The sequence below is a fragment of the Siniperca chuatsi genome, linkage group LG12 (assembly GCF_020085105.1).
Source record: "Siniperca chuatsi isolate FFG_IHB_CAS linkage group LG12, ASM2008510v1, whole genome shotgun sequence".
In the NCBI taxonomy this organism is placed as follows: Eukaryota; Metazoa; Chordata; class Actinopteri; order Centrarchiformes; family Sinipercidae; genus Siniperca; species Siniperca chuatsi.
The window spans coordinates 17169068-17186866 of NC_058053.1; the positions used below are offsets into that span (position 1 = coordinate 17169068).

The 17799-nt window shown below is 39.8% G+C and overlaps 1 protein-coding gene and 2 long non-coding RNA genes across 11 annotated transcripts; 1 reads left to right on the top strand and 2 right to left on the bottom strand.

The window, feature by feature from the left end:
* The first annotated feature begins 1023 nt into the window (after positions 1 to 1023).
* On the top strand, positions 1024 to 9804 carry LOC122886150. The gene is made up of 3 exons (XR_006380274.1): positions 1024 to 3486; positions 9552 to 9599; positions 9749 to 9804. It is a non-coding gene; the product is annotated as an uncharacterized LOC122886150 (long non-coding RNA).
* Positions 3686 to 4522, bottom strand: LOC122886149. The gene is made up of 3 exons (XR_006380273.1): positions 4286 to 4522; positions 3874 to 4191; positions 3686 to 3767 (listed from the first exon to the last, which is right to left on the bottom strand). It is a non-coding gene; the product is annotated as an uncharacterized LOC122886149 (long non-coding RNA).
* Positions 6936 to 13014, bottom strand: LOC122886145. Of its 9 annotated transcripts, none has more exons than XR_006380268.1 (7): positions 12413 to 13014; positions 12006 to 12189; positions 11601 to 11671; positions 9743 to 10066; positions 9546 to 9636; positions 7388 to 7457; positions 6936 to 7286 (listed from the first exon to the last, which is right to left on the bottom strand). XR_006380268.1 is itself a non-coding variant. In XM_044218136.1 (7 exons), coding segments are annotated over exons 1-7 (573 nt in total). In that variant the 5' UTR covers positions 12237 to 12404; the 3' UTR covers positions 6936 to 7187. The 9 variants fall into 9 exon arrangements, 5 of the variants coding, with proteins under 5 accessions (XP_044074071.1, XP_044074068.1, XP_044074072.1 ...); XR_006380267.1 differs by having other exon boundaries at positions 12006 to 12204; positions 12413 to 13013; XM_044218136.1 differs by lacking the exon at positions 12413 to 13014 and adding an exon at positions 12236 to 12404 and having other exon boundaries at positions 9953 to 10066; positions 12006 to 12132.
* Between the last annotated feature and the right edge of the window lie 4785 nt (positions 13015 to 17799).

Sequence of the window (17799 nt, forward strand, 5' to 3'; positions counted from 1 at the left end):
AAGCTATAGTTGAATGCCAGACAAGTAAAGGTGGAGGCAGGAATGAGGAGAGACTGGTGGAGAGGAGGTAAATGACTTCTAGAATTAGTGACTTACTGGTTATGCACCAGAAATAGTTTCAGAGGAAAATAAGCAGCTGCAGGGAGAGCGGAGGGGAGCAGTGCCAGCAGTCAGTTGGCATAGAGCGAGGAGGGACCTAAACTATGTGATTGTGAAGTAGAGAACTTCTGTCTTCTTTAACAAAAGTCTAAATCAATGTCTCTGTAGATACAAGGTTTCTATTCATGTACATGGAGAGAGGACTCTTAAATGATTACCACACAGCAAAGGGAGAAGTGTCTGAGTAGCCTCTGTCTTACAACATTATCTGTCTTTATACTGAAGTTATTTACTCACATGATATGCACTCTGTTAACACAAGCATATGCATTTCACATGACAGTCATTCAGTGAGCTTCTGCTCTTTAAAACAATAAGCTGTTAGTACCTTTCAAATAGCAACATTAAACTTTTGCTATTAAATCACAATTTATTATAATTTATTATACATTACATACTATTTTCTTCTGTTTTGGCCTTTCGTCCACAGAAGGAAAGAGGAGAAATTCTCCAAATTTGGTGATTTTTATTTTGAATGTTTCTGATAAACTGAAGGATTCTGCGTTGTTTTATGGGATGAGAAAATTCTCGCTAAATAAAGTATTTAAAACCCTGTTGGATTAGCTGGAAAATGCATTGACACACAGCTGAAAACTTACGTGGTTCTCACAGCGATGCTACAAACACATGATGATCTTATAAAATATGATGCATTGATATAGATTAAACTAGTTAAAATTAGCACAGTTGTAAATATCTACAGCAGGAAAATGCAACATACACATTTATGTACCAGTATTATTAATCCAAAAAAAGCATACATAATAGTAAAGCACTGACAGGGACCATTTGGCTGCAGAATGAGTACTTTTACTTTTGATTCTTTAAGTACATTTTGCTGATAGTGCAAGAAAGTCTTTGTGAGCTAGTCAACTCTGATGATGAAGAAGGTTTCAGGGAACTCAGGATGTCTTACACAGCAATGTTAAATGAAACTCAATGATGACACTGATGAGGAGACAATGTGTTCTCCCTACAAGGTTATGCTTTTCTAGCCTAAATATGTGAATTCTAATCATGTTGGAATTAGGAGGTCACATGTATTACATTTTAAGGGGAGACAGTCTGTTACATCTATGTCTGAGACAGAAAATGCAATCTATTGGTGTCTAAGCAACAGATCTTCCTATCTACACAGCTGTTATGGGTCTACTGCAGAAGACAGCAAAATGAAAACTAGAGACACATAGGTTGTTTCTAGGTTTGCATGTGACCCCAAGCATGACGTGTGACCCACATTAGGGCCCTCTAAGGAAAATTCCTTCATCCATACTTTTACTTAAGTAAGGTTTTGAATGCAGTACTTTTACTTGCCGTGGAGTATTTTCACAGTGTGGTATCTGCAGAAACATGTAAAGCCTAAAAACAGGTTGTCCTCTGCCTTTCAAAACACACACTTTTAACCAATTAAGGCATTACAAGTTGGCATAATGGAAGATTTATAGCAAACATTGTGCGCCTTCTGCTGGCCACTTAACACATTACATACATACATATACATATATCAGTCAAAATAATAGCCTTTAAATTTTAAATCCAGTATAATTAACATGTATAGGCTGAACATGACAGACCGTCAGAAACACAAACACAGATTTGACCTTTATTTCTAATGTAAAAGAGCGGTCGCATTGTGATGACTGCTGTTTACTTTCGGTTAAAAGTAAAGTATGCTAAATCTGTGACAACGTTGTCTGCTCGAGCTTAGAAAGTCCACAGAAAGCAATTTTTCAGAAAAATCCTATCTGCAAAGTCCAGTGCTAAACATTACTTTTCTGTGTGACAGTGTAGGTGGTGGTGTTGAACCACACCTCATGTCATGACTTCATCATCAGCTCTGTAGAGATGAAAGAATGTGAGGGGCACTAACAAACTAACAAACAAAATCACAGCTATCAAAATTTGTAACCCTGTCTTAATATTACGGTGGCACTATGTTTGGTAAATGGCTATCAAAGTGAAGCATGAGATAAAGTACGATAAAAACATTGGCAGTGGCCATATACAGTAGGTGAAATTCCTAATCAGGTCACAGAATCTCACGAGTCACTGAATACGGTGTAACACCAAATTCTAAAATCTTTTCTAGCTATTATGAGATAATAAGTCATAATTAGGAGATACAGAAGTCTTAATTACTTCTTTTGGAGTTAGGCAGAAATAGATGTGCACCAATAATGGATTGTTGATATTTTAATGCTTTAATGCACATCTCTTACAATTGCATCAACTAAGCTTTAATCAGGTTATAGCATTAAACATCTTGTGCATTTTTCCATAAACTTGACCAAGTCATTAGCTGGACAATATAAGAGACTAAGTTGATGCTGTTTACTGTGGGAGTCAGTGGTTTTGGCAGGGTGGCATGAGAACAGTGGTTCTCACATAGTTAAGTAAAGGATGAGATCCTTGTATGTGCATTTTATATTTCAATGTTCAACTGCAGGAATACCACTAAACCCTTGTTTACCCACATAGTGTGACCATACTGCTGAGAGTGCTATCAGAGCATGTCGATACTCTTTGATGCTTATAAGAAGCATAACAACCAGGTCTTGTTGCTCAGTGAATTACATGTGCATTTCCGCAGAGGAGTCAACAGCTTCTACTTTGGAATAGTTCACTGTTTTGATCACAAGACACTTTGACACTATTACAAGAGCCAAATCTGTTACCTTACATTTACAAAATGGCCTCTCTCTCTTGCAGGGATCCTCAACATGTATCCCCTGGTGGCGTATAGCCTAACCCTAATGCTGAAGACCTTCATTGTGAAGTGTAGCTACTGTTTTCTGTGGCAGCATAATTAGACTACAAATCTTATGTGTCTCGTATCCACTAAGCAAAACAGCATAACAACACACACTCACAGATGTTCTCCACTGCAATAAGTGACAATAAAACTGTACTTGACTGTAGACTCTGAAATGTAATTTGTTTTGATTGAAAATATTCCCAAGTCAGGTCACTGACTATAACTCTGCTTTACTTGTGCTACTACATTTTAAAATTTAACATCATCTCGTAATTGTAACTTGTGGCAACAGTGGCGTGAACAAGTGAACATCTTCAATTCCATGACAACTGGGCAGCTGGGTCCCGAGCTGCATAACAGCTACTGAGTTGTCCTTGTGCTGAGATTGTGGTGTTAACTGCTGTTTCCAAGGTCAAGAGTTAACTTTCAATCTTAATTAAATCAGTGCTTTGAGCACCACAAAGGACATTCCATTTATCACTGTTCTTATTTGGGTGGAGGCAAAATTGCAGATATTTTAACACCTGGACATATAAAACCAAGTTTAACTGCATGGCAAGACACCACTAGGGGTGAGTTAGAAATGATCATCTGTTTGTAACTTGGGTAAAGTGACACTTCATCTGACACAATATCTGTGATTGAGCTCTATACTCAAATCAGCCTTTTCCCAGTACTGACCACTGCTCTGCACCAGAGCAGAGATGAATTAAATTAATTTGTACATATTTACAACTCTGTAAGCTAAAAGGTATTACTCACCTGCAGAGACAGACAGCTGGAGTGAAGCCACATAGAAGAAATCCAATTGCAGGTGTGAGTATGTACAGAAAATACCACGATGGACTGATTTCTACATAAAATCAGATGTGAATTAATTTAAGTAGCAAGCAGTTGGAGCTTTGAAATGCACTACGTCTGGTGTAGAGATGATTAGCCCTGCTTTGTGCTCTGCCTACCTTCAGGTTTCTCAGACACCGTTAAATTCCACTCAGTAGTCGCTGGACCACGTTTACCAGCCACATTACATACATAGAGTCCTGCATCGTCATGCTGAGCATTAAAAATATTCAGCTTTGAAGGTAAGTTTAGGTCTATTCTCAGTCTGTGAGAGGTGAAATTTGAAAAAGTCAGATTGTGTAAGATTGAATAAGCAAAAACAGATCTGCCTTTGGTCCAGCTGATTTGCGTTGTATTTGCATTGGATATGTTGCAAGTGAACATGACGGAGTCTCCCCTGGACACCAGTACATCCCTGTGGTCAAATGGATGAGTCCCTAACATTGAAGGAAACAATCAATCAATATAAAATGAAATCTGTAATTAAATGTAGAGAAAAACATGCATCCCAAACACAAATCTCCACTGTACCTGCAAAGACTTGGTATGTAAGTAATAGTTGAATGAAGAGCAGAGCTGCTTGGTTTAGGCTGAACATGATGACATGAAGACAGAAAAAGTCAGACTGGAACTTCACCATCAAGTTTTAAATGTATTTGTGGTGGAGGAGCAGAGAAAAGGAAGCGGTTAGCTGCTGTTTGGCTGCTCAAGACTAAGGTACTGTATGTGCCATACCATTCGTGGAACATACAGTTAAGTCAAGTGAGAGTCCAATATACAATAATTGAATTCAAATTAGAATCTCGAGAATGAAGCTTGGTCCTTCTTGGAAACAGACCAAATAAATGACTTAATTTGTAATCATATGATAAACTGAAATATGAAATGCACAAACGTGCAATGTTCAACTGCAGGAAAACCACTTCTGCATAGTGCTGAACCCTTCTTTACCCACATAGTGTGACCATACTGTTGAGAGTGCTGTCAGAGCATGTCGAATACTGTTTGATGCTTATAAGAAGCATAACAACCCGGTCTTGTTGCTCAGTGAATTACATGTGCATTTCCGCAGAGGAGTCAACAGCTTCTACTTTGGAATAGTTCACTGTTTTGATCACAAGACACTTTGACACTATTACAAGAGACAAATCTGTTACCTTTCATTTAAAAAAATGGCCTCTCTCTCTGCAGGGATCCTCAACATGTATGCCCTGGTGGCATATAGCCTAACCCTAATGCTGAAGACCTTCACTGTGAAGTGTAGCTACTGTTTTGTCTGGTAGCATAATTAGACTACAAATCTTATGTGTCTCGTATCGTTTTCCTTTCCTTTTGGCTGTTCCCTTTCATGGGTCGCCACAGCGAATCATGTGCCTCCATCTAACCCTGTCCTCTGCATCCTCTTCACTCACACCAATTAACTTCATGTCCTCTCTCACTACATCCATAAATCTCCTCTTTGGTCTTCCTCTAGACCTCCTGCCTGGCAGCTCCAACCTCAGCATCCTTCTACAAATATATTCACAGTCTCTCCTCTGAACTTGTCCAAACCACCTCAATCTGGCCTCTCTGACTTTATCTCCGAAACGTCTAACATGAGCTGTCCCTCTGATGTACTCATTCCTGATCCTGTCCGTCCTCGTCACTCCCAAAGAGAACCTCAACATCTTAAGCTCTGCTACCTCCACTGTCTCTAAGCTGTACAACATCGCTGGTCTCACCACTGTCTTAAACACCTTTCCTTTCATTCTTGCTGATACTCTTTTATCACACAACACACCTGACACTTTTCTCCACCCGTTCCTACCTGCTTGCACTCGCCTCTTCATCTCTTTTCTACAGTCTCCATTGCTCTGAACCGTTGACCCTAAGTACTTAAAGTCCTGCACCTTCTTCACCTCTGCTCCCTGTAACCTCACCGTTCCACCGGTGTCCCTCTCATTGACGCACATGTATTCTGTCTTACTGCGGCTAAGCTTCATTCCTCTGTTTTCCAGAGCACACCTCCATCTCTCTAGAATTTCCTCCACCTGCTCCCTGCTCTCACTACAAATCACAATGTCATCCGCAAACATCATAGTCCATGGAGATTCCTGTCTAACCTCATCTGTCAGCCCGTCCATCACCAGAGCAAACAAGAAGGGGCTCAGAGCCGATCCTTGATGCAGACCCACCTCCACCTTGAACTCCTCTGTCACACCTACAGCACACCTCACCACGGTCTTACAGCTTTCATACATGTCCTGCACCACTCTAACATACTTCTCTGCCACTCCAGACTTCCTCATACAATACCACAGCTCCTCTCTTGGCACCCTGTCATACGTTTTCTCTAAATCTACGAAGACACAATGCAACTCTCTATGACCTTCTCTGTACTTCTCCATCAGCATCCTCAAAGCAAATACTGCATCTGTTGTACTCTTTCTAGGCATGAAACCATATTGCTGCTCACAAATGCTCACCTCTGCCCTTAGCCTAGCTTCCACTACTCTTTCCCACAACTTCATTGTATGGCTCATCAGCTTTATTCCTCTGTAGTTGCCACAGCTCTGCACATCTCCTTTGTTCTTAAAAATTGGCACCAGTACACTTCTCCTCCATTCCTCGGGCATCCTCTCACTCTCCAAGATCTTGTTAAACAAACTAGTCAGAAACTCTACTGCCACCTCTCCTAGACACTTCCATACCTCCACAGGTATGTCATCAGGACCAACTGCCTTTCCACTCTTTATCCTCTTCAACGTCCTCCTCACTTCACTCTTGCTAATCTTTGCTACTTCCTGCTCCACACCAGTCACCTCTTCTACTCTTCGTTCACTTTCATTTTCCTCATTCATCAACTCTTCAAAGTACTCCTTCCATCTTCCCATCACACTCCTGGCACCTGTCAATACATTTCCATCCTTATCTTTAATCACCCTAACCTGCTGCACATCCTTCCCATCTCTATCTCTTTGTCTGGCCAACCTGTACAAATCCACCTCTCCCTCTCTTATGTGTCTCGTATTCACTAAGTAAAACAGCATAACACACACTCACAGATGTCCTCCACTGCAATAAGTGAAAATAAAACTGTACTTGACTGTAGACTCTGAAATGTAATTTGTTTTGATTGAAAAGGCCCCCTGTAATTCCCTCACAGACCCCTGATTGAAGCCTTTGAAGTTGAGTTAACTTTATTTCCATTAAAACAAACATTGTTAGGAACTTGCCTTGCTGAGTTCAAAGTGCAGGACAGACAGGAAAACACGGCAGAACAGTGAAGGTACTGGTTTTAATGTATTAATATTAGATAAGCCAAAGGCATCAGTGACCCAGTTGTCCTCTCTCCAATTTACTTCCTATGAAACACCTGGTTTGACATTGAAAAATGTAATACCCATCACATTTGAATCCTCTTGTACACTCTGTTCACGTCTCTTGTTTAACTTTAGAGACCATAGATTGAATTGACCCTCTCCATGTACTGACTCCTCTGCTGGTTATTTGTCCTACTGTCTGTGCCACCCTGCGGTTGACGGAGGACCACCTATAGAGATAGAGAGGGAAAATAAAGTCCAATGCTTCCTCCGAGAATGAAAGAAATGCAGAGAAACGTGATGGAGTCAAATATGACAAAGTTCCTCTGACCTCTCCTTCTGACTGAAGATGAAACTGGTCCTGGACTGGGTTCTGGTTTGGTGTCCTGGTCCTGAGTTTTCTGCAGAGATAAAGACCAATAATGACACCCCACTATATAGCACTTTCCAGGTGTTTCAGGTGCTTTATTGTAAGAGACTGAGTTCACAAATGGGACAGCAGAGAAGAAACCCAAATAAACTGTTCAGCAGTTTAACACATAAAACATACACTGTAAGTCTTGCTATGACAATAGGCTACAATTTATTCTCAAACTGTTGTGGAAGGAGATCCTTTACTAAAGTATCAATACAACAATGTTTAAATACTCCATTGCAAGTAAAAGTCCTTCATTCAAAATGTTTAAGTAAAAGTACAGAAGTATTATCAGCAAAATGTAGTTAAAGTGTCAAAAGTAAAAGTATTCATTCTTGAAATTAGTCCCTAAGCGTGGTAAAATATTATATACAGTATGACATTATTAAATTGCACAAAACACAAAGAGGCTGCTGTTACAGGTGTCACTGTGTATCATAACATACTGTACTGGCAAATTGTCCAAAGGCAAATGATGTTCTTTTCAAAGTGAATTTACCTTTGTGGAGACATTCTGGTCAGTCTTTATTTTTGCAACACAAAGATCCACAGAAGTTTTGTAATGTGCAGTGACTGACTCCTGTAAACTTTGTAAACTACTTTTTTTGTTTGTTTAAAATTTTTTTTTTTACTGTAGCGATTACAGTTATAGGGTTGCTTTTACTAACCTTTGGTTATGATTACTTATGACAATAATGCTTTTGCTGGGACTACGCTATAGCTTTATGCATCCAAATGTATGCATGTAGCTACGGTGTAGTATAAGCTCTGTAGCAACCAGGGCCATAGCCAGGATTTTTGGTCAAAAATAAGGTACCCAGAATGTTTTGAATATTTTGATTTTCTTTTTTGTTCAATTGTTTTCATATTATATGTGGAATTATGTTGAGTGTAAATTTAATTTCCCTGCATTAAGGGCTAAATGTTGTTTCAAAGCCTTCCACACTGCCAGGGATAAAAATGATGGTGGAGAACTCCTGATAATTACAGGGCTGGGTGTCAAACCTCAAACCTCAATCCTTGAGCACCGGTCAAAATCTTATTCGTAGGTATCAAAAATCAGTGTTGAATGTTTTGTCAGATTTTAGGCTTTTTGATGTATTCTTTGATTATATATTTCCAGATTTATTTAAGGAAGCAATTCTAACTTTAGAGTATATTTTATGAAGGCAAAGCTTTCATTCAACACTGATGCATTGTGCAGTTTGATATATTTCTTTAAATCAAAAGAAAAAGGTCAAAACATGTTTATATTCCCTAAAATCAGGTATTGTATAGGCACTTATATCCATACTCAGTCCTTGTTCTTTTCTAATTTATAATTTGTTGGCCAAAAAGTAGTCTGATATAAGTTTGTGTTTAAACGTACTTCAATCAGCCTGTAAAATAATAATTATGTGTATGTTTTTAATCTTATCAAGTAAACTTTCCCATGTTCCCCCAAATACCAAGAAAAACTACAAAGAACATGAGCTCAGTGTCCTATGATAGCTACGACCCTGACCTTATTTGCATGCACATCCCTTTGTGCATTTCCTCCATTTCAAGGTCAGTAAAATACCTGTAGCTGTTTATACTAGTTTCTGTGCTACCATAACAATAGAGCCATAAAGGCTGGATTTACCTACCTTACACCTTTTACGATTTCTGCGTCAAACTAATAAAATGCAGATAGATGAAACTTGGTTTGTGGTGCTCACAGCATTGGACAAACATTTAAAATATTCAACAGCGACTAGTATTTTCACAAACATACATGTGTAAGGTTTGAATACAGCTACAACAGAGCTGAAGAGAAGAGAGAGAACAGACAACTGGCGAGATAGTCCTAATGAAAACTGTGGAAAATTCTGCCTGATAGACCTGTTGGGGTGGTGTACGGGTGAGTCAGAAATGATCATTTGTTTGTAACTTGGGTAAAGTGACACTTCATCTGACACAATATCTGTGATTGAGCTCTACCTTCAAATCAAACTTAGCTCCCAGTACTGACCACTGCTCTGCACCAGAGAAGAGAAGAATTAAATTAATTTGTACATATTTACAACTCTGTAAGCTAAAAGGTATTACTCACCTGCAGAGGCAGACAGCTGGAGTGAAGCCACATAGAAGAAATCCAATTGCAGGTGTGAGCATGTATAGAAAATACCACGATGGACTGATTTCTGCATAAAATCAGATGTGAATTAATTTAAGTAGCAAGCAGTTGGAGCTTTGAAATGCACTACGTCTGGTGTAGAGATGATTAGCCCTGCTTTGTGCTCTGCCTACCTTCAGGTTTCTCAGACACCGTTAAATTCCACTCAGTAGTCGCTAGACCACGTTTACCAGCCACATTACATACATAGAGTCCTGCGTCGTCATGCTGAGCATTAAAAATATTCAGCTTTGAAGGTAAGTTTAGGTCTATTCTCAGTCTGTGAGAGGTGAAATTTGAAAAAGTCTGATTGTGTAAGATTGAATAAGCAAAAACAGATCTGCCTTTGGTCCAGTTGATTTGCGTTGTATTTGCATTGGATATGTTGCAAGTGAACATGACGGAGTCTCCCCTGGACACCAGTACATCCCTGTGGTCAAATGGATGAGTCCCTAAAACTGAAGGAAAGAATCAATCAATATAAAATGAAATCTGTAATTAAATGTAGAGAAAAACATGCATCCCAAACACAAATCTCCACTGTACCTGCAAAGACTTGGTATGTAAGTAATAGTTGAATGAAGAGCAGAGCTGCTTGGTTTAGGCTGAACATGATGACATGAAGACAGAAAAAGTCAGACTGGAACTTCACCATCAAGTTTTAAATGTATTTGTGGTGGAGGAGCAGAGAAAAGGAAGCGGTTAGCTGCTGTTTGGCTGCTCAAGACTAAGGTACTGTATGTGCCATACCATTCGTGGAACATACAGTTAAGTCAAGTGAGAGTCCAATATACAATAATTGAATTCAAATTAGAATCTCGAGAATGAAGCTTGGTCCTTCTTGGAAACAGACCAAAAAAATGACTTAATTTGTAATCATATGATAAACTAAAATATGAAATGTTCAACTGCAGGAAAACCACTTCTGCATAGTGCTGAACCCTTCTTTAGCCACATAGTGTGACCATACTGCTGAGAGTGCTGTCAGAGCATGTCGAATACTGTTTGATGCTTATAAGAAGCATAATAACCAGGTCTTGTTGCTCAGTGAATTACGTGTGCATTTCCGTAGGAGTCAACAGCTTTGGAGAAGTTCACTGTTTTGACCACAAGCCACTTTGTATTTACAAAATGGCCTCTCTCTCTGTAGGGATCCTCATCATGTATGCCCAGGTGGCATATAGCGCCTAACCCTAACTCTAATGCTGAAGACTTACACTGTGAGGCATAGCTACCGTTTTCTGTAGAAGCATAATTAGACTACAAATCTTACGTGTCTGTGTCTTGTGTCCTCTAAGTAAAACAGCATAACAACACACACTCACAGATGTCCTCCACTGCAATAAGTGAAAATAAAACTGTACTTGGCTGTAGACTCTGAAATGTAATTTATTTTGATTGAAAAGGCCCCCTGTAATTCCCTCACAGAACCCTAGGGAGCACAGACCCCTGATTAAAGCCTTTTGAGTTGAGTTAACTTTATTTCCATTACAACAAACATTGTTAGGAACTTGCCTTGCTGAGTTCAAAGTGCAGGACAGACAGGAAAACATTCAACATGACACATGTATAATAAAACCAGCATATACATAACATATTAAAATACACAGAGTACTATAAATATAAAAGATGAGCTAAAAAATCTGTTAAAGTGAAGGCACTGGTTTTAATGTATTAATGTTAGATAAGCCAAAGGCATCAGTGACCCAGTTGTCCTCTCTCTGATTAACTTCACTTGAAGCACCTGCTTTGACATTGAAAAATGTAATACCCATCACATTTGAATCCTCTTGTACACTCTGTTCACGTCTCTTGTTTAACTTTAGAGACCATAGATTGAATTGACCCTCTCCATGTACTGACTCCTCTGCTGGTTATTTGTCCTACTGTCTGTGCCACCCTGCGGTTGAGAGAGGACCACCTATAGAGATAGAGAGGGAAAATAAAGTTCAGTGCTTCCTTTAAAAGAAAAGATGACAAAGTTCCTCTGACCTCTCCTTCTGATTGAAGATGAAACTGGTCCTGGACTGGGTTCTGGTTTGGTATCCTGGTCCTGGAGTTTTCTGCAGAGATAAAGACCAATAATGACACCCCACTATATAGCACTTTATTCACCAAGAAGTTATAGATGAATTCCAGAGTATTAAAGGGAGAGCAGGAAGGAGGGAGAGACAGTGGTGGAGAGGAGGTCAGCGTCTTAAACACTTACTGGTAACTACTCAAACACTTAGTTTAATACATCTAAAAAGGAAACAAAATAAAATAAACCAACCAACAATAAAAATAAATACTAATAATAAAAACGGATAAGACATTTTGTCAATAAAACCATGTGCTAGAATTAATAAAAGGCTTTTTTGAAAAGTTTTGAGAAGCTATTTAAAAGATGTCACAAACCTCAGATCCTCGAGCAGGGAGTTCAAGAGCCGAGGGGCCTGAACTTCAAAAGCCTGGTCACCTTCAGTCTTTAGCCGGGGCTCAGAAACAGCCAGCAGAGCCCTGCCCGAAGATCTGAGGCTGCGCACTGGCTCATAGGGAAGCAGCAATTCAGCAATGTAGCTGGGAGCTGAACCATGAAGTGCTTTAAAGGTGATCACTAAAATATTAAAAACTATTTTAAAACTTACTGGTAACCAGTGAAGAGAGGCTAAAACAGGCCTGATATGATCTTGTCTTCTACTGTTTGTTAAAAGCCAAGCGGCTGCGTTTTGTATCAGCTGAAGGCGTGACATAGTTTTTGGGCTCAAACCTGAATACAAAGAGTTACAATAATCTAATCAAGAGGAAATAAAGACATGAATTACCTTCTTGAGATCAGGCTGAGAGAGAAAAGACCTGATCTTTGAGATGCTTCTTAATTGATAAAAACAAGTTCGAACACCATTTGTGATTTGTTGTTCAAATAAAAGGTCACTGTTGGATATCACACCCAGGTTTCTGGCTGGAGGTTTGATATTTGAAGACCTTTTTATTGGGCCCCAACACGTCACTAAACAAATACTACCATCTACTGGTAACTGTCACAGCCTGTCATGGCCTCACCAGCCTGTAATCACCCACACCTGCTCCCAGTTACACTCCTGCTCTCAATCAGCCCCAATCACAGCCAGTATATAAGCACACCACTCACCTCATTCAGTGTCTGACCTTGTTTGCGTCTAGGACTCTGCTCACCCTATAACACAAGTTCTCTTTGTGATCGTTTCCAGTGCTTTCCCCTGTTTCCGGTGTCTCTCCAGTCATCCATGGCTTCTCCAGTGGTTCCCCAGTCTCAGTTTACCTCAGTGACCTCCCTACATCCACTTCCCCTTTCCTAACGCTCTCCTGGCTGTCATTAAATAAAGTTCACCTGTCACCCTCGGTGTTCCCCTCCTGTCTGTAACCGTAACAGTAACCTGTCACAACATATTAAGCCTGTTGAAAGAAATCTTGGTGTCTTGTTTGATAACAATATATGTTTTGAATAACATATCACTAAGCTTGTCCAATCACGTTTTTATCACCTCAGAAATATTGCAAAAATCCAATCTATTTTAAATTTTAGTGATGCAGAAACACGACTGCAGACTGTACAGAACTCAGCTACTAGGCTTTTAAGCAGGACCAAGAGGTACGATCACATCACACCTGTTTTAGCCTCTTTACATTGGCTTCCTGTTTGTTTTAGGATTGATTGTAAGATCTTACTGATTAATTTTAAGGCTCTTCATGGCCTGGCTCCAGATTAAATTTTAGACCTTGTAATCCCTTATGAACCTTTACGTAATTTGAGATCTTCAGGCAGGGGTCTTCTGTCTGTTCCTGAGTTCCTGTTCCAATAGCTCTGAGGGGGACAGAGCTTTTGCCATCAGGGCCCTGAGGCCCTGGAACAACTTGCCCGAAGAAATTAGGTTGTCTGAGTTAGTGTCTTCTTTTAAGTCTCTTCTCAAAACACATTTTTATCCGAAAGCATATCCTGATTTTACCTGAGCTGTCTGTTTATTTTATTGTATTTATGTATTTTATCTTTCACTGTGGTATATTATTTCTCTCTTTGTGAAGCACTTTGTTTTGATAAGTACTCTATAAATAAAGTTTTATTATTATTATTATTAAGACAGGGATCCAGGATGTTACTGTAAAATAGGGATGGACTTTGCGGAGCCGAAGAGAATTATTTCCGATTTGTTTTTCGTTTAGCTGGAGAAGGTTTTGGGACATCCAGCAGTTAATTTCTGATAGACATATAGGATAAAATATGATTAAAACTGCCTTCATTAGTCAAGATTCATCATATTTGTCTGTCATCAGCATAACAGTGGTACTGGATTTTGTGTTTATTTATGATCTGTCCCAGTGGCAGCATGTATATACAGAACAACAAGGGGCCACGGATGGAGCCTTGGGGAACATCACAGGTCAGAGGGGCCACTAAAGAGGAGGCATTACCCATGATGACTGAGAAAGTCCTGTTTGATAGATAGGATTTAAACCATTTTAGAGCAGTGTCCCTAATGCCAACCCACTTTTCAAGGCGGTCCAGTAGGATGGAGTGATCCACAGTGTCAAATGCAGAGCTCAAATCTAGAAGATTTAAAATCGAACAATCACCATCACCAGCTGTATGTAAAAGGTCATTTGTCACTTTGATGAGAGCAGATTCGGTGCTATGACCTGAATGGAAACCTGATTGAAATTTGTAGTATTCACAAAAGACGTCAACTCTAAGTAAACAGTCTTCTCTAAAACTTTTGATAAAAATGGTAATCTAGAAATGGGTCTAAAATGTTTAAAATCTGCGGGGTCAAGGCTCGGTTTCTTAAGAAGTGGGTGCACTACTGTGTGCTTAAGGCAGGAGGGCACACAGCCAGTGGACAGAGAGATATTTACAATCGATGAAATAGTGGGACCAACACTGTTAAAAACCTCTTTGAGAAATCTGGTAGGCACAGAATCTGAACTACTCAATGAAAGCTTTAATTTGGCCATTGTGTCCTTTTAAGTGCACAGTAAAAGGCCTGAGTCATTGAGCAAAGTAGAGAGTTTGCAGTGTGGAGAAGAAGAAGAGAAGTAGGGTCACCGGTGGCATGACCAACCTGGAGTTCATTTATTTTGGTTGTGAAGAAGGATATAAATTGCTCACAGATCACTGGGGTGGCTTCAATTTGTTGGCTATAGGAGGAGGGTTAATTACGGATTCAATGGTTTTGAAAAGAAGTCTGGGGTTATGACGGTTTGTTGTAATGATGTTAGAGAAATAGGAGGACCTGGCTTCTTTTACTGATTTCTGATAGGTAGACATTAGTTCTTTCAAACTTTGATATGAAACCATTGGACTGTCCTTTTTCCATTTCTGCTCTGCTTGTCTGCATTTTCTCTTTATTTCTCTGGTGTTGATTAGCCAAGGCATGCCGTGAGTTGCTTTGGCTTTCCAGATTTTTATAGGTGCTATGGAGTCAAGTACAGCTTTACGTGTATTGTTGAAGTTGTTTAGTAATAAATCTGTAGACATATTTGATTTAGGGTTATTGCTATGTGTAGATGCAGTGGTGAAGGCCTTATGGAATTTGTCAGCCGAGTTTGTATTGAGAACACGAGAATGAATGGTAGCCACTGTGGGAGCAGGAGATGGGAGGAGGGACTTAAAAATAATAGCTTTGTGGTCAGACACACATAAACTAGCCTCGCAGAGATCAACACTATCAAGACTAAAACCAGAGGACAGAACAATGTCCAGGGTGTGTCCCTTTAAGTGAGTGGGACCCTCAACTGACTGAGTAAAAGAATGCACAATGTCTATAAAATCCATAGTTTAAGAGGAACCAGAGGGGCAGCATACATGTATGTTAAAATCACCTAAAAACAAAAGGTCATTGGAGCTGACATCGAGTTGAAAATGTTGAGAAGTGGATTTGTACAACAGGAATCAGCACGATAACTGATTACCAAGAATTGAGACCCTATATATTCAAATATTAGATACGGAAATTGTGATAGCTGCAATAGCACAAACCTTAGTGTATACAGTATGTCTGTCTGTAGAGAACCAGGACCTCACCTGGCAATGCTTGGTCAACCGTTTGGTCTTGTTGATCCTCTAGTGTCACAGAATCTGACGGGTCACAAACTTGGGAACATCAAAACCACAGCTATCAAAATGGTTGACCCTGTCTGAATACTATGGTGGCACCATGTTTGGTAAACAGCTATAAAAATAAAGCATGATAAAAAAGTTTGCAGTGGCCACATACAGTGGGTGAAATCAGGTCAAAGAATCTGATGAGTCACAGAATACAGTGTAACACCCAATTATAAAATCTTTCCTCGTAATTAAAAGATAGTAAGTCATGACTATGAGATACAAAAGTCATAATTACGAAATGAGCTGAGACCAAGTTGATGCTGTTTACTGGGAGTCAGTGGTTTTGGCAGGGTGGCATGGGAATAGCGGTGGAAGAAGGACTCACATAGCTAAGTGATGGATCAGATCCCTTACTTAACTACACCACAGTGTAAAAATACTCCATTACAAGTAAATGTCCTGTATTTAAAACCCAACTTAAGTAAAAACACAGAAGTATTATACGCTGAATGTATGTAATGTATGTATAAGTATTGCAGAAAATGTGTGCGTGATGTGGGATTGTAGGGCTACAACTAACGATTATTGTCGATTAATCTGCCAATTGTAGTCTTGATTAATCGATTATTCATTTGGTCTATAAACGTCCGAAAATAGTGAAAAACTCATGACAAAGTCTTGTTTTATCTGACCAACAGTCTAAAAACGCAAAGATGGTCAGTTCACTGTCACATAAAACATGGAAAAGCAGAGAATCCTCACAACTGAAAAGCTGAAAGTAAATGTTAAACATTTTGGCTTGAAAAATGATTGAAACGATTAAGCGATTATCAAAATAGCTGCAGATTTATTTTCTGGTGAACGACTAATTGATTGATCGACTTAACTTTCCAGCTCTAATGATTAGATTGTTCATAAGGATGCATCAGTGTACATGTAGCATTGGGCTGTTGTAGCTGGTTGAGGTGGAGCTTAGGACTTAGAGACTTGCATGGGAGGGCTTTGAGTGGCGGTCCTCAAATAAAAATATATACTACCACTGCAGGTCAATGACAACAGAAAATAGCCAATAACTAAAAACATGTTATTTTACTGAGTAGGTTACTCTACTGGATTATACAACTAGTAGTTCCGACCGAGCAATCTGATTGGTCAACTAGACATGTAGAACGTGCTCAAATCAGCATGACAGCACACTGAGGGGGGGGTCACGTTTTCAGATCTGGGTTTGGGTGCCAGGGGGCGTAGTATATCTCTGTCAAGTTTACAGCTGTACTCACTGCAACTAGTTATTTGCATATTAAATAAATGATATAGGAAGTGAGTGTATAAAGTGGATAGCCTTCACTTTATTTATCAAACTATGGTCACATTTTACATTATGTTTTCATAGATGAATAAACAATATGATTATGACTTTTTCTGGACGGCGAGGAGAGAGTTAGTCGGAAAAGGAAGAGGAAACGGAGTCTGAGGAGGAATCGGAGCGCGAAATTGGAAACGAGGACTCGAGAGGATTTGAAAATAAAAAGAGAAGGAAGAAGAGTAATTCAAGTCAATCCAGTCAGACAGTGAAGAAAGAGGAGACGTATCTTGTTGGGATGGTAACTGTCACACGAACAGACGGCATTTTCAAGAATCCACATGAGGTCGGAAAGTTTGTAGGAGGAAAGCTTGGAGATGTAAGATCGGTCAGGATAACAAGAAGTGGGATGGTTATCATTGACTGTGCATCAAAGCGTCAGAGAGACAGAGCCCTGAAGAGTCGTGCATTCAGAGACCACAGCAGTGTGAACTGCTTCCCACTCGGAGCAGAAATAAAGAAGAAGGGAGTAAGCGGCGCGCCACTGACGGTGGAGGCCGAGTCTTTTCGGGAGGTTGCAGATGTGTGTGAGGCGAGAAAGCTGACAAGATTCAGAAAAGGGGAGAAGAAGGACAGTAATGTGTTTGACTTTTGAGGGGGGAAGAGTGTATCTAGATTATGCGTGTTACAGGGTGAGGCCATACGAGAGAGCTCCTCTCAGGTGTTGCTGCAGTATGTAGAGGAGGCAGAAGATGTGGGAGGGACAACTGTAATGTGGAGGAGTGCAAAGTGGAGAAAGAGCAAGCAAAGTGCCTGCACTGCGAGGG

Bases quoted from the DNA above. Each gene is read 5' to 3' on its own strand.
- LOC122886145 (XM_044218133.1), bottom strand. The intron at 10,067-11,600 runs GTCAGAGGAACT...TCTTTCCTTCAG, and splicing joins ATCTTCAATCAGAAGGAGAG to TTTTAGGGACTCATCCATTT. The intron at 7,458-9,545 runs GTGAGTAATACC...TTATCTCTGCAG, and splicing joins CCAGCTGTCTGCCTCTGCAG to AAAACTCAGGACCAGGACAC.